Source organism: Melozone crissalis, unplaced genomic scaffold (assembly GCF_028551555.1).
Source record: "Melozone crissalis strain CALT ecotype California unplaced genomic scaffold, PUWL_Pcris_2 ptg000005l_1, whole genome shotgun sequence".
In the NCBI taxonomy this organism is placed as follows: Eukaryota; Metazoa; Chordata; class Aves; order Passeriformes; family Passerellidae; genus Melozone; species Melozone crissalis.
This window is the reverse complement of record NW_026535783.1, coordinates 49,595,301-49,621,059: the sequence shown is the minus strand read 5'-3', so window position 1 is coordinate 49,621,059 and position 25,759 is coordinate 49,595,301. Positions and strand designations below refer to the sequence as shown.

The 25,759-nt window shown below is 34.7% G+C and overlaps 1 protein-coding gene across 1 annotated transcript; it reads right to left on the bottom strand.

Moving 5' to 3' along the window:
- Positions 1–822: 822 nt before the first annotated feature.
- Positions 823–25,322, bottom strand: POLK (DNA polymerase kappa). Its single transcript, XM_054282625.1, has 14 exons — positions 25,190–25,322; positions 22,675–22,794; positions 17,523–17,675; positions 17,006–17,137; positions 15,184–15,337; positions 12,972–13,184; positions 11,244–11,368; positions 10,895–11,061; positions 8,844–8,876; positions 7,008–7,104; positions 5,563–5,734; positions 3,763–4,737; positions 2,614–2,665; positions 823–2,461 (listed from the first exon to the last, which is right to left on the bottom strand). Exons 1-14 carry the CDS (start codon positions 25,310–25,312, stop codon positions 2,377–2,379), a joined length of 2,601 nt encoding a protein of 866 aa, XP_054138600.1. The 5' UTR covers positions 25,313–25,322; the 3' UTR covers positions 823–2,376.
- Between the last annotated feature and the right edge of the window lie 437 nt (positions 25,323–25,759).

The following is a 25,759-nucleotide window of genomic DNA, read 5'->3' as shown; positions in this document are numbered from 1 at the left end:
GGAGCCCATGCTGCAGCAGGTTTCCTGGTAGGACTTGTGACACCGTGGGGGACCCACACTGGAGCAGCCTGTCCTTGCAGGACTGCACCCCATGGAAGAGTGACACACACTGCAGCAGTTCACAGATCTGTTGCTCAAGCGATGGACTCATGTTGGAGAAGTTCATGGAGAACTGTCTCCCATAGGAGGGACGCCCTATGTTGGAGCAGGGGAAAGATTCCTCCCTGTGAGCAGGAACAACATGTGAGGAGCTGACCACAACCTCCATTCCCTGTCTCTGTGTGCCACTGGGGGAGGAGGTAGAGCTGGGAAGGAGAGACGATGTGGAAAAGGTGTTTTTAAGGTTTTACTTTTCTTCTCATTCTGCTCTCATTTTTTTAGTGATAAATTCAATTAATATCTCTAATGAGAGCCTGCTTGGCCCATGATGGTATTTGATGAGTGATCTCTCCTGCTCTCTGTCTCAACCCGTGAACCCTTCACTGTATTTTCTCTCCCCTGTCCAGCTGCAGAGGTGAGTGAAAGAGCAGCTTTGATGTCGGCCTGGCATCCAGTCAGGGTCAATGCACAATGGCACTGTAATAAATAATTTACAGTAACACACTGAGTTTCATTTTTACATTAATACTGACACATCCACAACCTTTTCATGACCACTAGGATAAGTCTATGACACTTCCCTTTTAAACAGATGGCAAGGCAACTTTTGAGGTTTAGACAACTAACTTATTTTTTTCAAGCACCTAAGAGTAGCTTACTTTTTGCTATGTAATGCTATGTAAAAATAGACGTTTTAAAGATATACACACTATGACAAGGTAATACTTAGATTCTACACTTTATTGAATCAGAGATACAAACTAAAAAAGGGATAGGTGTTCACTTTCTAAACAGCAGTTGGCAGACTTATGTTCCCTCAGTTGCTTTTATGTCTTTCCTACGAGAAGTTTCCATGCCTGTTAACAGAATAGCTCATGCTGAGTGCTCACTTACCCAGTTTGAAAAAGCTGACTGAGTCAATTTAAAGTTTGAACTAGTCCAGCTGATTTGGTCCAAAGAAGGTAAGGGAGCACTGACATGAATTCAAATGACTGAGCTGTGGGTACAGTGGCATCTGACAAACAGATAAGCAGGTAGAGATGGTGTAATCATTCCAGCAATTCTGGAAACAGGAAAGCATATTCTGAACTGAGCTTGAGCATCTAACACATAGCATGTATACATTTGTTTGATTAAAAAGCAAGGAAATCTCAATACAGTTGAACAGCAAAATAGATGCTTCTGCAGCAGCCACTTCTTTAAAAGACCTTGCAGTTAAAAAAGCAATTTATATTTCCTACAGGGCTTGGCAATGTTTGTATAACTTCTAAGAAATATGTTATAATAAATTATTTGTCTGATAAATATTTAATTATAATAAAATGTCTTTAAACAATTTGGTGTGAACAGAAAAAAAATCTAAACAGAGCATTTTAAATATTTGCACTTACATTCCTTTTTCCACATATGCACTCACAGAATACACTTTATTCAGCAATACAAAATAATTTAAAAGAGAAAGATAGCTAAACAATAAGAAAGTTCATTATCTTGTATTTGCATGTAATTCATTATTATTGCACCATGAAACCTTTTATTTAGAGGAAATTTAGTGCTACTCACTGGTAACAATTTCAAACTGTAAAAAAGTTTTCAGTCCCTTTGGAAAGGCCAAAGATGAAACAGCATTTGTCTGAGTATCCTGGACGAATCCTCTCACTTAATAGATTTTTAAACATTTTTCAAATAAGTGAAGTCATTGCATATCACACCATGACAAATCCTTCAGATCTGGTCAATCAACTCTTACTGAAGTAATCTTCAGTAACAATGAGAGCTTGATAGTGCTCTAAGTTCTTGTTCTTATTCTGTGTAACTGGGAGACTAACACATTTTTGTATCCCCTACGAAGACAAACATTAGCTGAAATTGAGCAACTCAACTCCTCTTTGTTATCATGCAGTTAATCTCACACTTTCATTTTTACAATAGGGAAGACGGAAGTTCAGATGTGGGAAGAGGGCCTTCAGTAAGTACAGTGGAGCACCCTAGCTAATGATTCCTATGTATTCTAGGGAGCTAAATCAAAGTGCTACCAAATTCTGATTCTTGGAAACAAGTGAAAATGAAAGTATTATTCTCCAAAGAAAAGAAAAAAAAAAGAAAAATCCCCTTCGTTTTACCTCTTCTTCTATCTCAGATATCATGTTCTTATTACATAGATATGGAATGGTTCCAAAATGACAGGCACCTGAATCCAGCCTACTGCCAATGCTAAATTAACTTGCAGTCATAAAACTCTATTAAATGCTTCATACAGAACACGTTGCTACACAATCATTTAAAAAACATTTTGATTGTATGGTTGGAATTGCTTGCCTTGGGTTTTTTAGATACTGACTGTGAAGCTGTTAGTCCAGACCTAGAGTTAAACAAAGGGAGGGAAAAAAAAACAAACAGTAAGTGGTTAAAATATACAATGCATACCAACACAGATTTTACAACACTGAATATTTTTCTAGACTTCATTATTTTCAAACAAGTTGCATATTCAAACTTCCAAAAAACATTTACCTTTTCGTTCCTTGTGAAGGATTTGTGTATTGCTGTCCTTTGCTTAAACCTCCTTAAAAATAATTGAAAACAACCAAAATGAGTTACATAAAGAAAGAATGCTTACATACATGGAATAGCTTTTTAAAAAATTTAATCTGTCTCAAGAAGCAGAAAATATTATCTGCAACTTGAATACTGTAGTTTATATTACCATTTTTCAAAGAGAAAACCTTTGAATATTATTGAATTATAAGGGATTACTTTGAACCTTGTAATAGTTTTCAGAAATACTTCAGCATAACGTAGTTGATTTTCAAGGTGGTAGTTAAAAAACATGGTTTTAATTTTTTTATCCTGCAGGGGACAAAAAAGAAACTTCACCTAAAGTAAGTCTTCCATTTAAATTAAAACATGTTTGCACATGTAATAGCAGTACCACTATGAAATTTTTCTTGTAAAATATTCTTATTTTAAGTCTTAATTGTATTCTGAACATCCTAACACACTAGCCTTTTAATTTCCTTTTATAAGGTTCCCAAAATAGATAAGGGACTACTTTAGGCAGATACTTTACTACCTGCACTTGCACTCTAATCTGGCCAAAAATGAACTCTTTGTCAAAAAGAGAAACTACTTCAGAAAACATGAATGATACTGCTGTGGCATGTTACAGATGAAGTTACATGATATATTTTTTTAGCTGTAAAACAGAATTGAAAGTTTCTTCCTTTAAGCTTTAGTTCTCATCTCTCTATTTTTGTCAGCATATGACATAATGGAGCCTCCCTGTTAACTGAATCTGAAACAATACACGTTGAAGATGTTTTCATTGATCTTCACTTTAATATCAGTGGCCTCACAAACACCTTTCTGAATATGGTCAGGTTTTTCAATTTCCAAAAATGAGCAGTAATTCCTGTGTCACCTTTGTGGCAAATGGTGGGGCACTGACAAACTAACATCACATTTATAAATCTACTTTGTCATGAAAATAAATTTGACATTTTTTAAATAAAAATGTTCACTCCTATATAGGCCTTACTTAAATAAGCTTGTTGAGAAAAATTTCTAATGACCAAAAAGTTCAAAGTACACTACTGTTGAAGTATCTTAATTGCAAAAGCAGACAATTTGAATAATTAAATATATACTAATGCATATACTTACCAGAGAAAATTCTGTTTGAGTTTTCCATATTATAAGTCATATTATAAGTCTTAGTTGCAAAATCCTGTTTTTCTGTTAGCTCCTGGATAAGGCCTTTATTTAAGCAGATATCAACATGGCTGTTAAATGACATTAGATTGGTGGTTTTCTGTTCTGAATTACAAACTGGACAAACAAGAACACTGTCTTCTTTGGCTTCAAAGAAACAGGATGAACTACTTCCTTCTGTATCTTCAGTCTTGTCAAAATGGTCTTCATTGTCTTGTGACATTTGTTTGGGGAAGACACACTGTTTCATACACACATTTCTAGCAATGTCACTGAGATTGCTAGGCTGTTGTTCTCTGGGAGATTTATCAGGTATTATCTGAGCAAATTTTTCTGTGCTATTGTCAGTAGAGCTGTCAGATACACTTGCAGACTGGTCTGTTCCTGATAATTGATATGTTTCATTTTTTTGACATTTATCAACCCACTCAGTTTTAAACTGTGGAAGAAAGTTAGATGTATTTTCTCTTGAACTGTCATTCTTGGATATTTTCACAGTATCTTTAACACACATCCCGTTGAGGCACTCATCAATGTGTCTATTAAGTTCTTCCAAATTATTGCTGCTTTGTTTCTCAAAGCACACAGGACAGGTGAAGATCTTACAAACATTAGAATTCTGTAAATCGGCGTCTTTCTTTGTTTCTTCCAAAATATTTGCTGATGATCTATCATCATGAAACAGCTGCTTACCTCTGCTTTCATTTGGAGAAATATTCTCACTGTTTAGTTGTCTTGCTGCTCGCTTTTGATCAAAAAAACTCCCTCTATGAGTTGCTTCTGAATTTTTTGTGAAATACTCTTGGTTGGACTTCTCTGGCTGAAGCCTAAGGTAACCAATTTCTTTTCCTGATTTTAAGAAACTTGTAATGCTTTTTTGTTGGTATTTCTTTTCTTCTTCAGTTAGAAATCCTGATACTCGTACACCTAATGATGAAAAAGAAACTTATAATAACAATACTATGAAAGCTTGATACTAACTCCTAATTAACATCTTTTGAGGCATACATTCACTCAATAAAGACAAAATTTATCTCTAAAAAGATGCTAGACTACCTCCAAACGCATCACAATGTCAATACAATTTTATCAGACCCAAGCACTAGTCCAACCATATTATTAATTTTAGTATTATTAATTATAATTAATTTTAGTACTCTGAAGTTTTAACTCATTTATAAATACAGTTACAAATAATTCAGTTTAAAGTTTTTTGCATGAACTTCACCCATCAAAACATATTTTTCTGCAGCACTTCCTAATATCTTAGACAAGTAAATTTTATATACCACTCAATGTTTCAAGCAGAATGCATAAGCACCTGAAACATATGTCTTAGGGTCAAAACACAGAGTTTACTGTTGTCAGAAATGTTTGCATCTCCTGCAGAACACTGCGCTGTAAGCACTTCTGCTGATGTAGTGCAAAGAAGACATAAAAGCTCTTTTAAAGCAGCAGAATTAATCCCTGCTATGACTCAAGTTTCTACTGTCAAGATGATCTGATTGTTGTTGCAATAAAAATATACAGCCTCAATTAGTAAAGCTTCCTAAGTCCCCGTTCAGCACTCAGTATTACAACTTCCTAAGTTACTTGCTCAGCACAGATCTGCTTCACTTTGCAAAAATTAGGGTAATAGAAAAAGGATAAATGCATTAATACCCGTTTTACTTTTAAAGCACGGTGTGTTATTTCAAAACACTATCAGATTTCCAAACTCTGAAAATGAAGAATGAATTTGAAATATCTTACCCATAAGTCTTATCCGTAGAGGGTGAGGAGCAACACTATCAATTTCTGTTCCTAACAAATCTTTAGCAACAGTAAATATTTCCTCCTCAGTAGAAACAGAAGACAGCACAGTTGAAGCTCTGGTTTTAACTTCGAAATTCACATTCTTAAGCTTCAATGTAACAGTTTTACCCTACGAAAAAATATGATTTTAAAAAAGGTTTAAAATGTATGTCATATATGGCACAGAAACAATTATTATGTAGCATCTATGTAAAGGTTCTTAAGCCAGAGTCAAGTATGCTTTTATGTCACTGTGTGCTTATCCGTGCACAGCAAGGGGTGCTCCCAAGTATCTGTCTGCAAAATTCTGTACTTGCCCCTAAATTCTGTACTTGCTCCTAAATTTCTGTCGAAGTTGAATTCTCTGAACTGGGTCATTTGACTGCAGTTCTCAGCAGACCACCTGCCACTAGTGCATGTTCAGTTGAGTTCATGTTTTGGCTACAGACGCAACATCTACCCCATCTAAAAAAAAATATTTCCTCATATGGAAATTTTCAGTGTCAGATATCCTAACAATGAAGAACACAAAAGTGATACCCCAGTACAGATTCACGGAAAACTTACTTCCTCCTGCACAGTGCTATCACAACCACACGCATCATTTGTGTTTGGCGCAGATATTTCCCTGGCAGCACCCCTCAAACAATTTGCGTGATTTATAATGTCTATCCAAACGTAAATAAGTAGCACTCTCTTTGGTGCTTTTGTAAGCTTATCCCTTCATCCTCCTTAGCTGATCATCTCCCTTTCAACCTGTCCTCTTTTGAGACAATCTTTTAAGGCTGAAGAAGATTAACAACAATTATTTTAGGTCTTAAATGTAATCCCGTGCTTTACCGTAAGACCTTCAAAGAAAATATTTACTTTTTCCAAGTAAAAAACAGGTATCTGGGGAGAAAGAATAAAGGGATTGTTTCTACTATTGATGCTATTGAATGGTGCGACTAACTTGTCAGCAAGTTCAGCACTAGTCAAGTTCTTAAACTAAAAAACTGGCTATTGATGGGATCCTGTATGTATACAGGAGAGAAACAGTGTTTTAAATACACAATTATTACACAATCAACCAAAGCATGGCTTATGGACAATCAGCTCTATTATTCACTTTGTCCCTTACAAACATTGCTTTTGGCATAAAATGTTTACATGCCAAACAACTTGATTAATTTTTCATATTTCAAAACTCGATTTAATTTTTATCCTACATGTATTGCTAGACAGCCACTTGCACAACAACAAAATGCTGCCTAAGTCATCCTAAACATCTGCAAATTAAAGAATGAAGACTTCTGAAGATAGACTGCATGGTATGATGCTGCTGAAAGCATTTATACTAAAGCTGCATAGAATTGTTGGAGTGCAAAGCATCTTTTTGCAAGTAACCTGAGTAAAATAAATACCTTAAGTCCCTCTTTTTGTAACTCTTGAGCAAGGTCTCTGCAGAGCTCTCGACACAAACTGTACTGGTCTTCTGCTGTGTTAATTTCACTGAATGTTCTAAGACAAAAAAATATGATCTTGTTCAGTATGAATCTTATAGTATGTTCAGTGTCTGCAATCTAGAAGTATTTTTTTCTACAGTTAAACAACACTAGAATCAGAAGAATGCTATATAGGTTAAAATTCTTACTTCAAGGCACAATGATTATTAATAGGAATATTTTGTTTGCAAAATGTTTGAAAGGCCCTTCAAATAATGAAACTATTTGGTTTCAATTTTTCATGCACTATTTGAAAATTATTCAAATTTAATGTCATTGATGCATTGATGTATTTGCAAGACAGAATATTAACAGCAAGTGAATTCATAGAGACAGCCAAGTTATTTGTATTTAATCTCATTTCTACACACAGTATAACATCAGAGGAAAGCCAGGAGCTGGAAGTCAACATCAGAGCCAAGTATCAGGAATAAATAATGCAGATGCTAAGAAAAAGATGTCAACTAGGATAATTATGTCTAGCCTCAAAGAAGGAAAAGCTATCTTTCTGCCAAAAATGTTGCCAGCTGTCTTTGCTAGATCTTCTTAGGACAGAAATTACAGTGTTATCTATTTGTTGTACATTTGCTTTTCAGTAATAACATCACTGGAAAAGGAACCTTCCATTGTTTCAAGAGAAATGGAAAGCAAAACTTATAGACAGTTCAGGCTTTGGAAAGGTCTCACAGATACGTTGTTCCATGTCAAACTTTATATTTACAAATGTAAGGTCAATAAAATTACAGTGGATTTTGCATCTCTAAGCTATAGTCAGTTTCACCTGACTGTACTGAAAAGATGTCCTCTATTATGATTCGCATTCCTCTAAGAAAGTTTGCACACTGTCAAACTCATAGGCCAAGTATTTCACTGTGGGTGCTATACCACTATCCAAGGAATAACTCATGCTATTCAGACAATACTGCAGTGATTGAGAAGTTGTAAAAGTCCAAGGCTTGAAAAGGACAGGATAGAGAGAATGCTGTTTCAGGGTTGTCTTTTCCCCCATATAAACTAGTTTCATGATCTCAGAAGCCTGTAGACATTTCTGGTCCAAAACCATTCCCTTTGAGGAAAAAAAGAAAGGAAAAAAGCAATACAGAAAGATACTGTGCAGATGTCCCAAGTATCTGTCTGATTGCAAGGCAGCACAACACTAAACCCATAAATTTTTCAGCTGTGGTGGTACCAAAATCATATTGGGCTTATTTAAGCTGCTCACAGCTATTAAGTCGCAAAATGACAGAACTAAGTATCTTTTCTTACCACCTTTTCTAAGAAAACACATGATGATAGGGATAATTATTACAGTGCTTTACAGATTCTCCTGGCAGAACTCATTTTTTAAAAATTAACTACCTTCTTAAGGAAATTTACTCTGGCAAAACTTTAGTTAGGAAATACATGTGACTGCAGACTACTACACTGATATTGACATTGAGCTTAAACAGATAAAAATTTTTCAAGCCCGTATATATTTCCACCTTATCTTATGGTTTAAAGATCACTTTGATGCATTAAAGGCACTAGCAGAATTGGATGATAAGAGAATACTCAAACTGACAAAAATACCTCCATGGAGTTCTGGAGCTAAGGACAAAAAATAATTCATGCTTGAATCTGATTTAGTGAGCTTGTTGTATATGTGCATTTTTAAATAAAAATAAAATTATATGACTAATAAAAGTATACATTACTTGGTATTTAGTGCTTCCAATGGTTAATGTTATTAAATTCAATATTAAAGAAGCGTACCTTTCAGTGCTCATACTTTTTCTTTCTCCGTCCCTTTAAAGAGAGAAAAGTTTATTATACTTTCTTGATATAGAAATCTTTTCAATAAACTCAGAGTCAACCAATAATGCTCAAATAACTAACAGCAGTCTTTTCTATAAAGTCTGGATGTTAAATTTTTCTACAAATCTTGTACATCAAGTTTAATCAAGTGCAAAAAGCAGAATTAAAAAAAATAATGTAGATTAAGTAAAAACATAGATCAAACATAGATGTCTTTTTAAAATAAAAAAGTCTAAAAACCAAACAAATAAAAAAGTCCCTCAGAACTCACCTATTATGTCAGAGAGAGTCTGATTCAAAAAGAAAACAAACTACAAATCCTATGCTGTCTTAGCTATAACTATGAAGCATGGCTATTAAAATCCCACACATACATGTATATTTGAATATTTCCTTTATCTGAGGATCTGAGGAAATATTCTGCCTTCAGTCTAAAAGACTGTTCAGCTTAAAACTGACGTATTAAAGCTTTTTCTGTTTGTTGCTTTCTTTCTTCTTAGTGCTAATTGAGTATCCTTTAACAACTTTCTGCACATAAGGAGATGCCTCAGAGCAATTTCAGGTCATTCTTCTGTTTTCAAGCATTGGAAATAACAAATTTGGTATTGCCATATTTTCTTAAAAGAAGGTAGTCAGACACAATAAGATGAACTATTTACTGAAGATCCAGGTTTTAATATTTTAAGTGGTTGTTTTCTCTACACTAAAATCACTGAAATCAAGTTGGTGCTGACAAAAAAAAAATCTTAGACATTAAAACCCTTAACCTTTGAAATGCTCCTTTTTTTCAAAATGCCCTGGGAGATATCCCAGGCTGTAAAACATCTAACTAGGGTGAATAAGAAGAAAGACTGCACCAATTATTAAAAGGCTATCCAAGGTCTGTTTATATATTAACAGAAAAAAATATTTTGAAAACTGTGTCTTATCTTTTATCAAGTCACCTTCACCAAGTCAGTCTTACCGCATATTTTCAAATTTTCAAAATATTTTCAGAGTTTTTATACTCTGAATAGAAAAAAAAACCAACACAAAAATTTGTGCTAGCACATTACTGGGCTTCAAACTGCTCACTACATATATTATTTTGTAGCCAAATGGAAAAAAGGGAAGATTATTGTCAGAGAATTTACAGATATAATAACGAATATGTGTTTCAGAAGTGCATAAGACACTTTGGAACTTTTATTAAAATCAAATCATTATCAAGCTACCTTAAAACAGAATTTCAGTACTGTGGAAAGGAATGTCTTTTAAAAAGAAATCAATACTTAATTAAGGGTCTTAGTTAAACAAAGAGTAAAATGCTATGCTTTGGGTCTTTTTAAAGAACATGCTTGTCTCCAAGACAGGCTTAGAAATGACAAATATTGTTGAAAAGATATACGCACTGCTAAGATTGATTTCTCCCATACTAAAAAGGAGGGTAAAAGCTATTTAAGTACAGACAACCTTAAAAGAACATATATTAAGAAGGATATAATAATCTTTGGTTCTATTCCACCAAATTCACATGTTGATATTACAAATAGATAATCCTAATAAAAGACATAGAAACTTCCCTGACAATTCACCACGAGAGAAGATCAAATACCTTTGTGATTTTCATTATAATCCAATAATTATAAACACCAATGAATGTGCATTGTTTTTGAAGAAAAGGGAATGTACAACTCTTCTTAGGACACCTCAGTTATGTTCAGCTATTTTGATAATTATAAGGTTATCCTACCTTGATTTCTCGACATACACTTACGTACAACTTCCCTGATGAGATTTTTTTAGATTTCATATTTAGATATGGCTGTACAAACCTTTGTTTTTTCATGTTTGGCTACTGCATCTTAGACATAAGTATAACAGTAACAGGCATCAGACATTTAAAAAATATATTAAACAAGCATATATCCATAATATTTGCCAGTTAAATAATATGTTTAGTATGTAACATACACAAGGAAACATTCAGAAAAATATTAACACAGAAGGAAGAAACCCCCATGGCTTACTTTTCCAAATGTGTTGAGCCCAAACCAAGTGAAATATCCAAGAAATTACGCCAAGACACTTCTGAAAAAAGAAGAGAAAGCAGCGCCCTGTGCTGGTAAAGTTCTGAGCAAGTCACAATTCCAAGTGCTTTTAACATCTTCTCTGTTACTTTTCCAATACCTGGCACCTAGAAAAGAGTATGTAACATTATGGTGAAAATGTTCCATTTGTAGATCCATTACTCAGAAAATCTGAATCAAATACAACATGGAAGATTACCTAGAAAATTCTATCATTTCAGTAAAAATCTTGCTTCTAGAACATAAAAACATTACATGACAGAACAGTAAATGTCATTGTGTCTCTTACCTTTCTAATGGGCAAATCTTTTAAGAAGTCTAACACTGCTTGTCTCTCAGGAGAAATTCTGTATTGGCCATTAGGCTTATTACGATCACTGCACATTTTTGCTAACATTGTATTTGGTGCTATTCCTTAAAAACAAACAAAAACAAATGGTAATTTAAAAAAACGTAAGATGAAGTTTAATTTCAACTATGCAATATTTATAAGCCAAAGAGTAGCCTTTATACTTGGCAAAAACTAAAATGAGGAAAAGAATTATGATTATTCATAAGTCAGGGTAACACAACAAGCACTAGTAAGTCAAGAGGGCTTAAATACCAAGTCCTTAAAAATAACATCAGTTACACGAGTCAACATTTTTATGATGGTGATTATGGTAAGAAAGAAAATGCTGGCTATGGTAGTTACAATGAACTCTTAAGTAAGGAGACCTTTCTTCCTTGTATTTCAGCAAAAAGACTTTTGTGAGAGAATTTAACCAATTATATCATTTTGTGGGCTACCACCGGAATGTAGTAATTTATAAATTTATATATATTTCACAGACATCAGAGGAATTAGGAGGGATGGCGCTTTTCTATCAAAGTAACTGTTTTTACGAATTAACTCTGGAATGTTTTTGACTAATTAACTCTGGAATCTTCAGCAAAAGAGAGAATAACTTTCTGCTACAGCCCTAGAAGTCTGCACACTGATATACTGTATTATTCAAGATGGCAAAAATAACTCTACTTATTATTGATTATCAGTATTTTTCCAGTTACCCTTCTATTTATTTTTAATTTTGGGGCTTAAGACCCCTATTTGCACTTGTAAAAGCTACACCTGTTTTCTACACACTAACTTATCCTTAAGAAGACAAAACTTCAGTAAAGAAAACTGTTATTCTGCTATTATTAATGAGATAACATACATGGGAGGGGGGTTTCATCCTGCTTCTTCTTACTAGCTGTTTCTCTGCCTCTGCTTACATTCCACACTTTCCTGACCCTCTGCAGCTGCTTCATAAAGCTCACCGTTGCCTGATGCCTCACCGACCTGGTTCATACAGCAATTTGGATGGCATCCAAATGTGGCTAGAGACATACACTGGTTTCAGTCAATCAAAATAGGTAAAATTTAAAAGTGAGTTGTCTGAAGTCAAGACACAGAACTTGATTGATAAATATTAAAAAGCTATTAAAGAGTTCATTAACTTCAGCATATATGTACTTTTCTAGAATTAACATTTTGATATTTTTTTATGAATTTTGATATTTTTTTAAGCAAGGAACAGTGTGAAGGTAGAAACACAAAACAGCACACATCTGCTATTCAAACTAAAAGCAGTATAGAAATCAGTGAGAGATTTAACTATAACACAGCGTCTGACAAAAACAATTTACATGATGCACTAGAAAAACCACCTGTGCTAAGATTAGCTCAAGTGTACTAGTCATTCTTCCTCACTGCTTATTCTTACTTCAAGTAGAAAGAAGAAAAAAGATGACATAACCATTTCAATGATTAAAAAGAGAGTAAAAAAGAAAACAAACAGTAATGGTTTGAATATTCATGACATCTCTTGAAATAACTTAAAGTCACATTCTTTGCAGACCTTCAAAGATCTTCATATATTTGTTGCAGGAGACTGTGGCAAGGGTAGATTCTTAATTAATGCCCTCTGAGATGAAAGTAGAAGACATTATGGAAATACAAAAATTAAGTTATTATTCCTATGTGTCTGAATACCTGCACTAGCAGTCAGTTGAGTTTTCTGCTCAATCCTAAAGCGAATTTCCTTCACAACTTCCTCTGCAGAAGTTCCAAAGACAACTGAGTTTTCCACTGATAGACCTCTTTGTTCATGTTCCTCATCCATCAGAGATGTGTTGTCTTCAAACAGCACTGGTGAAGAAGAGACTTCACCTTCGTTAAATTTGGCAGACATATTCACACAATTATCTAAGTTAGACAGAAATACAAACGATTAATACGTCCGTATAGACTGACTTCCTTCTTCACTGGCTTCAGTGTTCATAAGCAGTTTTACTTCTTTCTATCTTTATTTAGAGAAAGCAATTGCATTGGTTTTTGTTTAAAGATTGGAGAGATGTAACTGCTTCATTTTTGCTATGATTTGAGCTTGGCTGAGATTGAAGGAATTGGCTAGTAGACTGGAAATAAACTTCCAGAAAAGCAAAAGGTTTAATGGCCTGTTGCTGTAGCAAAACCACTGAGATTTTATAATTATTTTTGTTTTATATCAGGTTGGAGGCCATATGCTCTCTTCCACAGAATTTTTTTCAATATTCTCCAAATAAAATTAGGATTCTAGAATATCTAGTTCTAGAATGATCATCCTGGTGAGCCTCTCATTTTCAACTGCAATCATAGTAGAAAAGTAATGTCAACAGTCCTTGATCTGACTCTACAAACATTACAATTACAGTTTCACCCTCTGAGCACTTGTTTGCAAGGAACAAAGATATCAGGCAAGTGTGAAGAAGCACATACTACATATCAGTGACACTGATTTTGTAAAGACTATGACAGTTTGTTGCTTTCTATTTTATCAATGCTTTTCCGTAGTAGTGTACACTTGATTATCCTCTTAATGACTGTTAGAAATTTTGAATACAGGTAGTATAAATATTCCAGTTTGTGCATCATTCAACCATTCATATGACTACTTCTTTTCTATTATTCCCAAGCGGATATACATGGGAAATCCAGTAATACCTTGAACATTTCTAAAATCCTGCAGTGCTCCTGCTACTTATTTCCAAAATTATCAAGCTGAATTGTAATGCAGACCTAAATCGCACCATTTGGTTTAGAAAATCTAGCACCACTTTTCAAACATTTTATTCTCATTAAAAGAAAAAAAATTCTCCAAGTCCAAGTCATTAATAGCGTACATTTTATTCACAGGTGAGCAGTAGAGAAAGGTAATCTGTAAACTAACTAAATTGGATGTAGAGAATATATGGGAGGGCAAATTATGGAAGGACTGATGTATCTACATTTTCAGTGGGTGCAGCTCATCTGAAGTTTATGACTGGCAACTCCTGCTCCCAATCCCATGTGGACAGCATGTCTTATGCCATTGCACAAGGCAAACAGCCATCCTCTGCTGCCCTGTTCACACTGCTCCTTGCCCTCCTGCATATCCCAACACCCAGCCAGCCCAGTGCTGTTCATGACCCTGTTGCAGCACTGAGAAGCTGCAGCTCCCAGAGCAGTGTCTGCCTGCACCCCCCATAGCCCTGCCTGCAGCCCTGCCTGCCTGCAGCCCCCCAGCCCTGCCTGCAGCCCCCCCAGCCCTGCCTGCAGCCCAACAGCCCTGTCTGCCTGCAGCCCTCCCAACCCTGCCTGCAGCCCCCCAGCCCTGCCTGCAGCCCCCCCAGCCCTGCCTGCAGCCCCCCCAGCCCTGCCTGCAGCCCCCCCAGCCCTGCCTGCAGCCCCACAGCCCTTCCTGCCTGCAGCCCCAGCGCTGTCTCTCTGTCTCCTTTGGCAGGTCCTGAGGAAGAACAGGGACCAGAGCTGTCACTGGACAGTGAGACCTGGGACATCCCAATGGCCAGGGACACCTCTGCCTTCATCTGCTTCCTCTGAGGATTGAGGGAGTGACTCATGTTCTTTTATATGATTTTTGAGTCCAGATTATGATTGTTATATTGATACAGCAAACTGCGTGCTATTTACCTGGTTCAAGTCCTACTGTATTATAAATTTTTTATTTTGCTACTTATAGATTGCACTATACTGATTCTGCTTGTAGAAGTCCTGTGCCATTTGAATGATAAATTCTGTACTGTTGTAATAAAGTAATCCTACTAAGAAAAATAAAGCTTAAATTCTAACTACAATTTAATGCTTTCACAGTTCTGCCTAAGATCTCTAAAAGAAACACTCTGTCTCAGTGTCAGGTGACCTCATGAAAAGTAAGTAATTTGCTTACCTATTCCTGTAGTGCTTTCTGTATTAAAAAAGAACCTTCTTCTATCTTCAGGCCAGTTCAGCCTTTCCTCCAAGTGCTCTGTTATGTTCAGGTAGGCTTCATCTAGGCCCATAGGCATAAAATTGGGATCATATTCAGCCAGTATTTCTCTAACCTCGATAAACACATAGTAAAAGTTTAAAGCCGTGTTGCTCTAAGAGCAGATCTTGACACGAAATCAGGACATAAACAAATGTACTCTGAAACTTCCAGATGATCAATAAATACCAAAGATACTGACAATACAAATTATCTCTTGATATTGTAAAATTATGGCAATGCTTCTTCAAGTAGTGAGATATTAATAGTAAGTGAGAACAAAACAGATTTTGAGCAGTGTATTTAACAGCAAAGGGCACTAAGGTATAAGGACTGCACAGCCACTCGGTTCACTGACACTACAGTAACTGACACTGCAGTAACCATCTGAATAAAACTCTGAGGACATGGAAACTCAGCAACATGAATAAACTAATGCAGTTTTCTGTGCTCAGTGCGTCAGATATCACATATACAAAGGTTAAAGAAACCCATCAGTAACAGTAATTGAACTGAAGTTACAGAAAATATTTCAGAGCAGTGGTTAATGCCACAGGCAAAATGTGTTAAGAAAACCTTAGTTATAAGTCCATTTTTCTAGAAGGAAACGTAATAAACAGTCAAAATAAAAGCTCTACCTTCTCTCCTCCCTCTTTTTTTTTAAACCTGGGGAAAATCTGACTGTGTTATGGTTTTTTCTATGTTTTTCCTATCAGTTTGAGTCAAGTTCTTAGGTATTACAACATTCATCCACATGCACTTCATCCTTCAGAAACTGAATGAAGATAGGATTCTCTACGAACTTTGAAAGACAAAATGAAATAAATTTAAATATTTTCAATCCAAAACCCAAGGGAAAAACATAACTAAAAATCTGGACCAAGCCAAATCTCTAATACTTTAATACTTTACCCTGGCAAACAACAAATGAAATACGCATTGTGAAATAAACACCATGAAATCCAAGATCCTTAAGATCCAAAACTACTGTGAAATACGGCATATTTATATATGCCTTTTTTATTTCTCTTTTTTTTCAGAAGTGAAAAAAATAAACTAATATCTTACTTTATGTTTGTGTATTTTTTGCTTTATAAAAATAAAGAAGGCCTGACACAATTTTTTTAAAGTCAGGAGACTTGTGTCATGCACTAATTTGACTTAAAATGTATAAAAGACCTCTTATCCTTTTTTTAAACAGGCTTTTATCTATCACAACTATTTCCTCTGGCACTAAGTAAAACTACTTCCATTAAAGCAAAACATGATTTCTTTTCTCCATATTTCTTTTGCTCTATGTAGTCCCTTATTTAAAAAAAAAATTCTATCTGCATTTATAAGTCACTAATGCTCTTTGTTTTTCTCTCCAATAATTAGTATTCAAAAGTATGATTACACATTACATGAAATTATCATTTTCATGTCTCCTATGTACTTGTAACTTCCTAGTAACTAGATTACGTTCCATGATTTTAACTTTTAAGAATAATACAACAAGAGATTTTCAAAACTTCTATCAGCAATGCTACTAACTTCAGTAGAATTGACAGATTGGGTAAGTGCAATGCTTTTTCATCTCCTTGTCCAAAAGCCCCAATATTTTGTTAGACTTATGTTTAAAGCTGCATTACTGAAGAATTTAATATTTAAATTATCACTTTTCATGCTATCTAGAACTGATGTTATTGACACAGTCTAAAAACAAGTACACTCACTTTTGGTTAGAGACCACTTTCAGACTTACCTCTTTACTCACTTTGCCGTATTTTTCAAAGTTTAGTGGTACTATAGTTAGATGGGGACATAGCCTTTTAGCAATAAATCCAGGCATGGCTGCACGCACCCCAAATCTCCGAGCATGGTAATTTGAGGTGGACTTAAGAGAGATTAAGTAAGTTTAGTGTTCAGTAATCAAACTTTTCTTTAAGTTTAGAATTAAATAGTTCTAAATAAAAATAAAAGTTCTAATCACATATCTCCATACAGAAAAGACTGAAAAAGCCAAGAGTTTATACACATTTTCACTCCCCCTCCTCCTGCCTTTCAATCTGCTTACATACTTTAAATTTTAATAAGTACACATTTTACTGAAAAATCCAGCTTACATGGCCAAGTCTAAGAATTACTGTTTCCTATATTATTTTTAGGTTTTCCACACTTCATATAATACAGTGTAATTTTATTTCTGCTATTGTTTTATGGTTTATTAGGCTTAGGATTCATGCAATTGGTTTCTGTATTAGTTTAACATTCAGCCTTACCAACATACTCATTGATCCCACTGCTATAGGTTTTTCCTTCAGCTCTGGATTGTCTCTCATTTCCACAGCTGCATAGAAGGCGTCCATGTCAATATGTACAATTGTACTGCTAAGGTTACGGTTCTGTTCCAGTTCTATCACAAGTTTGTCCACCTGAACAGAATAAATCAGTAATTGAAATACTACTAACCTGGCAGAAGTGCAACAGTATAGATTATCTTAAAACTCAGATGAATCTTGCATATAGTTAGAGAAAAAAACCTCAACAAATCCAATCCCCACCAAACCAGTACCAACTAAAAACAAAAAAAACAATTAAGCTTTGCAGGAAACTTGCTCTCAGAGAGAATGCTGCTGCAGCAATTGGTCCAAAAAAAAGACCCTAAAACCCAGTGGAAAAAAACCCCAGCTGTTGTGGTTTAGCCCCAGCTGGCAACTGAGCTCCTGCAGCCACTCAATCCCCCATGGTGGAAAAGTCAGAAGAATAAAAATGAAAAAACCCAGGGGTTGAAATAAAGACAATTTATCACAGAAGGCAAAAGCTGTGCATGCAAGCAAACCAAAATAAGGAATTAATTCACTGCTTTCCATGGGCAGGCAGGTGTTCAGCCGTTTCCAGGAAAAACAGTTTAATCATATGTAGGAGTTACTTGGGCAGACAAATGCCACAGCTGCAAAGTCTTCAACTTTTGTCACAGGAACATATAACGCTCGATTGCTGAGAAAAGTGCAATCAGAATAGCCTATAAGCAAGTGTGTTTCATTCCAAATGTTAAAGATGTATGTCTATGTGAGCAGCATGGCTTCATCAGCTCCATGGTGTTATGACACAGATTTCTCTACAAAGTACTTTGATTGTGCTTAAATTGCTTATGTTTTTACCAAAAGTCATGCAAATCATTTGTTTGTTCCAGAAATACTGTTGACCTATGAATGAGGTATGAACCATGCTGTCATGAAAAATTGCTAAATATTTGACATGGGATTTTTATGATGATCATGGTGGCAGCAGAATCACACATCATTCTAGAAGTAAGAGAAAATACAGGAAAAAAGCCAAAAGAATGTGCTATCAAAATAAGATTACCTAACCATAGGTTAACTAGGCAACCTCAATCTACACAACAAAAGGCTGCTACTGCTAGTAAGAAGCCCCAATAGGCTTCACAACAAGGTAACACAGCAAGAAATGGAATTAGCAAAAAGGAACCAAAGTTTCACTTTGCTGGCAGGCACAAGGCCACACACACTCTCCTGACATCAGGGTACCAGTACAGAAATGTCTCTGGACTGACTAATTCATTTTTGGCCCTGGAGAGGAATGTTTACATGCAATTTGCATGGTTCTTCTCTCTTATACATCCCTCAACAGAACTGCTTAATAAAAAAACATAAAAACCTTATCCTCGAGAACCATCTTTGAGCTCAAAACACTTGAACCAAGGCAAGAGAGCTTGGAATGTTTTATTTAAATTGCTGATTAATGATTTACAAAGTCTTTTCTTTGTTTTTTTCCAAGTTGCTATGAGGGATGAAATGCTAGACCAGAGCCTTAAACTAGGCTACTCAATACAGAAGGGCACAGTATGTTCTCTGAGGCTGAGAAAACTAGTTCAGACAAATTAAAAGCATAAGGGGGAAGACATTCAAGGAAAAAAAAACCAAAAAAGAAACAAAAGTGGGGTATTTACATTATTTCCACTATATTACTAATTCAAAAGGATTAATGTCACAATTCATCAAAAGCATCCTTATTTTAAATTCTGCTTTACAGATAATTTTTAGGTTGCTCTCAAATTCAAATAGTTTAATTAGATAGTATCAAGTGCTGCTCTAGTAGCATAACTTCTGCATTTCAATTTATCACATTTATAACAAACCCCTGTTTTGCTTTTTCTGCCTAAATATATTGCTAACATCATACTTACTGGTTAGCTAACATATACATCTAAAGAATGAAGCAAAATCACATTAAACCAATAAGAAATACAAAAAGATTACTCTTCAGTGAAAGAAACGGATACAAGTAATATGCCAAAACCAAACACAACCAGATCTACTCAGAGAATTCTTGGCACATAAAAAATCTCTCTTTAAAATCTGTGGAGTAATTCCTCACAAGCAAGCTAGGCTGACAAGTTTTTAAAAGCTGCTTTCAAAAAACCTTTGTCAAGTAGAGATACTTTTTAATATATATTTCCAAGCTAGATTAAAAAAAACACAACAAACTAAACAACCAAAACCTACAAATTATAATTAGAAGTTTAATTTTCCTTATAAACACTTTTAGACAATTTGAAGAGTTTTTCTTTTTTTCTTATCCCACAGTAGAATATGTAAGTTTTCAAAGCAAGACAGAAAAAGGCAATAAAAGCAAGACAATGGTAACTATTTACAGAATAAACATCCGGGATAAATCCAACATGGATGAATAAAAACAGCAAACATCAGTAAAGCAGTTTCCAACTCTGGTAGCAGCTGCACACTTTTTAATTTATTACAAATTACTGCTGAACCTCAAGGAGTTCCACACATTCTAATGGCAAAAACAACATTAGAACTGTGTTGCAGAATCTACATTTTATTCATATTACTATTGCCATCATGTAAGCAGGATTTTGTCCAAAAGTCCAGTACGTGGAGACATTTTTGCTTGGTTTTACCTTACAGGACTTAAATCAACTGCCAGCTTAGGAAACCATACCTGAGCCTCTAACCGTCCTACAAACAAGACTTCATTTGAAGATGAGAACATGCAGTGTTCATAGAGGTAGATATACAGATACCTTTCTAATTCCAGAATAGTTCCCACTTAAAATTTTAGCAGAACGTAGTACTAAAAAGAAGAGTTAAAAACTCCTATCAGAACGTAGTACTAAAAGGAAAAGCTAAAAAGCTCAATAGATAAGAACAATAGAGAAAATAATAAGAACTGACTATATCCATAACTGAATGGAGATGATTAAACAACACACAACAATCATTAAGAAAACCAAACAAGACAAAGATTTGCAAAGCAAAAGGTGGAGGCCTGGGGAGATGTGGCTGGCAGGTAAGAAACAGAAAAAGGGAAAGGTATTTAGAATATCAAATAGACAGAGAGAAGACTGGCTTCAAGTCCACAAATTTCAAAGAGGACTCTGGGACAATTTCAATGAGGACTCTGGGACTGTTTTGTAAAGAGGACTGATGGTGATCTGACTGTGGATGTGGGACAAGAAAGAAAAATTCAGGATATGACAAATAAAAAGAAAGCACAGGAGAGAGCAAAATGGTCAGAATTTCTGCTTGGGAGAATGAGGGCAACAACAATCATATACCAGAGTTTATGTGCATACAGAGAACAGAACAAAAATCCAATGTTTCAAGATGTTTTTACAGCAGCAAAGATCTCAAATTAACCAGCAAAAAAGTGTGCCTACTATACTCCTCTAATGACATTTCTCATGCAGTATGACAGCTGACTTTGCAATTTATCTATTGGAAATAAAGATGTCTGCTATTTCAGCAAGCAGCATAAAGACTTCCAGCATGGAATTTGAAACTCAGGTCCCAGTAAAATGCATACAAGAGAATTTATCTTCTTAAGTTTCTTTTTTCCTCTACAGAAACCAGTTTTCATAAGAAACATTAAAAGAGCATAAAATTGTATTGTAATATCAATGGATCAATTTCCAAAAAAGACAACATGAAGGTAGACAAAGCAATTGAAATTTTTTTGTTTCCACAAAGTGCACTACACTACTATATTCTCTCATTACATAACTATATAATAACATTATTTATAAAATTTGTGTTATTAATGTATTCCATAAGATAGACTATTCTTGGTAAAATAAATAGTTCTCTGGTGAAGGTAGGATGGAAACAGAAGCATTTTTTCTGTAATTATATTATTTAAAAGCTACCTTAGTTAACTCAAAAAAACCTAGACAAGCAGAGTCATAATTAATCTATGTTGAAGATTCACTATAAAAAATAGTGACATACAGGCTTTCAACAAACTTTTCAGAGGCACTTAGAATGGCGAACTTTTCTTGGAACAAATTTGAAACACTGGCATCTAAAGTATGGAAGTGATTTGCAAACCTGAATTGAACCAAAATAGTTGTACACCAAAAAGACCTCAACCTCTAATCCTCAAAATGGCACTGAAAATTAAAGGATGTGTTTAATCTTCATGTGTTTCAGCCCTTCATCTACAAACAAAAAAAATATCAGTCTACTTTGCTGGAATATTGCAAGAATTAAGAATTGACAGTATGTGGTGTACAACATAAAAACTATATTAGAAAATCAGTAATTCTGCATTCAAAACTGGATTTAGACTAGAGTTCAAAAAATAAAGCCTGGGGCCACCCATCGAACATTAAGGACAACAGTAAATATTGAATAATTTGCCCCTCAGTGAACATTATCTGCTATGCGCAGTGAATAAAACAGGAATCCTGTCAAGGAAAACCAGCAAGCAGTCATTTAAAGACTGAATCACAGTACAAAAGAAAATGGAAAGGAATTCAGCTCCTACAAACAATTTGAACTCTGTTGTGCCTAGTAATGTATAGTGTACAACCTTTCTTTTAACATTACATACACTGTAATACTTTGGAGACTACTATCTACCATTAGCATTTTAAAAGAAAAATAGCCTCTTCATCTGTCTAGTTCAGGACGCTTGCATTTCTTGTGACTGCTTGTGACAAGCAGTCATGATGATTTTCATTAATTGGCTTTAAAAAGGCGCATTATTGACAACTCTGATCTTTCTCATTCCATCGCAGGCCACTGAACACAAATATATGTAAATTCTAAACACAACAGTGATATGATACTTATCAACAAAGTATTTAACAAGCCTTTACATAAATCATAATGACAGAACTTCAAACTCATCAGACTTGGAAACATAGGAATTAATTTGTTTCATTTCACTCATTTAGAGAACATTTCAAAGTAATTTTACAAACTATTCTTCTAGCAAGTTAATATTAAGATCACACCGGCAAAATATTGTGCACTTTTCCTTGCAGGTCTAACATCAAATGGTAGCTTAACATCGTGCCTGTTGGCAGAATTTAATGCAATAAATCAGAACACACCAAAATGTTTATGATTCAACACTGACCCCAGTAAGTAATTAGAAGATTAGTACCTGCATCTGTGCTTTCAAGAGCTGTTGGGCTGTAATTTTCTCTTTTAGCTGCATCATTTTTTCAATTCGTTGGTTAACTTGTTGATCTTTCTTAAGTTCATTTTCATAAAATTTAGAACCCTGAAAGAAAAAAAATCACAAAAACACTATGTTTTTCTTTTTTGTCTTTACCTTGTATTTAAGCAACCATATTTGATCTTTAAATAAAGAAAACATAAAACACAGAGATGCTTTCTAATGCCTGCTTTGAATTTTCATATAAAAATACACAAAAAAGCCCACTGGTTCTTTACATCTCTTCAAATGACACACATATATTTCTCCTGCTCAAAGGAGTTTAAGGAGTTATTAAGAGACCCTTGTATGTTTATTTAGTCTAACACCTGGCAATAAAAATGTTGAAAGAATAGATAAAAATCAAACTATTCTTTGCAATATCTCCAAGGTATGGAGTACAAAACTCTAATAAAAATTTATTTTAACATTTTTTCAGACTTCCACATAGCTTAATAAATATGGAAATATATAATGGTGTTGTATAAGTCAAATTCACTTGTAATGTTGAGTATTTTGTTGGCCATTCAATCTTGAAGGACACTGCAGAATTACAAGCTATTTGGAAGAGGATGATGAAAACCAAATGAGTATAAAATGTCCTGTTGCTCTCATATATGTAATTGTTCCTTCAAAAAAAAGGCATGAATACAAGCAGATGTAAAAAAAGAAAATAATCATGTACAGAATTTGTGACTTTCCCTCCTGACTCAGAACAAAGAAAGGAGGGCATATAATGAAGTAGAAAAGATAAAAATTCAAAAGTAGGAAATAAGATGTTTTTCTTGCAACATGTCTTAGCTTACAAGTGAAATAATATTTGCAAGAAAAGACTTATTTTGAACTTCTTGGTAAAACCTGCAAAAATGAACACATCTTTAGGTCAAAGTGTCTAACCACCAAAACTGTCACTGATACCAAGGATTCAGCCATAGACAAGTCAGATTCAAGCATTTATATAAAAAGCAAAAATATCCACTTTCATAATAACTATAAAAAATATTATGGCAGAGCTGTAATATATCACGTTTCATTAGTAGAAATATCTAATTTAAAAAAATTGGGGTGTGTTTTCTTTGAATGTCAGATATGCCCTTTTATCTTTTCTCACCTATGCCATCAAATATGACTTGCTGAGACTCACTGAGAGAAATAAGTACTAAAATGTAGGTGTGGAAAGCAACACAATTCTTGAGATCATAAGTAAGTTTTAATTTTTTTTTCCATTTATTGCAGTATTTCACAGTTGAAATGCCATAAACCTTGCAGTACAGCTGCGGGTAGTGTCTGTAGGTGTCATTTTAAAGATTATAGAAAAGCTTAAGGAAAATAATCAATGTTTCTTTTTGGATTTTTTGATGCGTATCTGGCAATTATAAACTCTTGCACTTTTTTGACAGAAATATATTCAATTAGTTAGATGCCTATATGTCAGCTTTGAAAGCTTATTTTACAGTTCATTCTCTTTCATACCAGGAAATGAAACAGTAATAGCTGTAACAAAATATTTTATGTAAATATCATTATCTGGGATATGTCTGACAAAGCACTGCTTTCAAGAGAGAGTGAACACAATATATAGAAGAAACAACTTATCAATAAAAAGTTTGATAGCCTATGAAGTATCATCAATGTGAAACTGCAAGCAAAAAAAGGAAAAAGCTTGCTACATAAGAACTGTTTGCAGCATGTTTTCACTCTCTCTCCTCCTTTCTCCCTCTGCCCCACCACTGCAGATCACTACAGAGCAATATTAGTCAACACGGAATGCATGAGGAAAACGTCAAAGCACATAATCTCGGGCCATGATGACACCAAATAAAATACACACTTGTGGAAGGAAAAGTAAGAAAACCCTGACCTTCTCAGATGAAGTGTTACCCCTATACTGTACTATTGCAACTCTCCAATAACAACCAGGATGACAAGTATTTCAATGGCTTGAAGACTTGTGAGGGCCTCTGTGATCTTTAGTATAAAGCTGTACACTTCTGGCCACTTCTCTTGAGTACTAAGAAGACAGTCACAAAGACAGGCAGTAAAAACTCGATTACATCAAATTCATCAGTTACAAGAAGGTGACCAAAAGAAGTAAATCTGCTTGGCTGATTGATTAATGATGGGGTGGACAAAAGGAATGGAAAGGCAGAGAAATAGAGGAAGCTGCAGCCTCCACCATTACCTCTGGCAAATGCTGTAGTATTTATGTACTGCTTTGGACAAAAAAGGAGCACTTAAGCATATACTCAGTTGTCATCCTTCATGTCCTTGTGGATGAATACAACAATACTCTAAAGTACACTAAACTATGGCCCTTCTCCTTCCTCCCCACATATAAATTTCTTCCAAGAAGATACTATCCATATATACACGTGAGGGATACAACTTAGGGAAGGGAGGGGGAGGGTTTTCAAATACTGGACCACAAAAAAAGAATTAGGAAAAAAGTAATCAAACCAACCTTGGTAGCTTCCATGATGATTTTATTGATTTTCTCCTTATCCAAACCCTGCATTCCAGCTTTGTTATCATTAAGGCCCATTCTAAGTAGAAGTCCATCATTGCAAGAGCTGTTAGTTGTCATGTTAGTAGTCATGTTGTCCATTGTATTTCTTGAAAACAAGTACCTGTTTTACAACTTAATATCTGAAAAAAAAAGTAATAAAATATTTATGTTTCAACTGAACAATGATTAGATTTTGTCATTAGTTTTATTTATCATAAATATGAAGACTTATATTCCTACAAAGTAGCTGCCCTGCCACACAGACCACATCAAACTACCTAAAACTCTATCAGTGTTTGGATACAGTAAGACTCTTTTCTTATTAAATTAAAACCATTTTCCATTAAAACCTCCCTTACAGAAATAACTGAGCATAGAGCAGCCTCAGGTAAAGGCTAGTACTTTAGAGGAAGTGGATTATATACCTTTATATGAATGGACATTCACTATACCTTACATATGAACATGACATTTGTACCTGTGCATTATCGTGTCAGATGAAACATTACCACCTTAAACACAAAA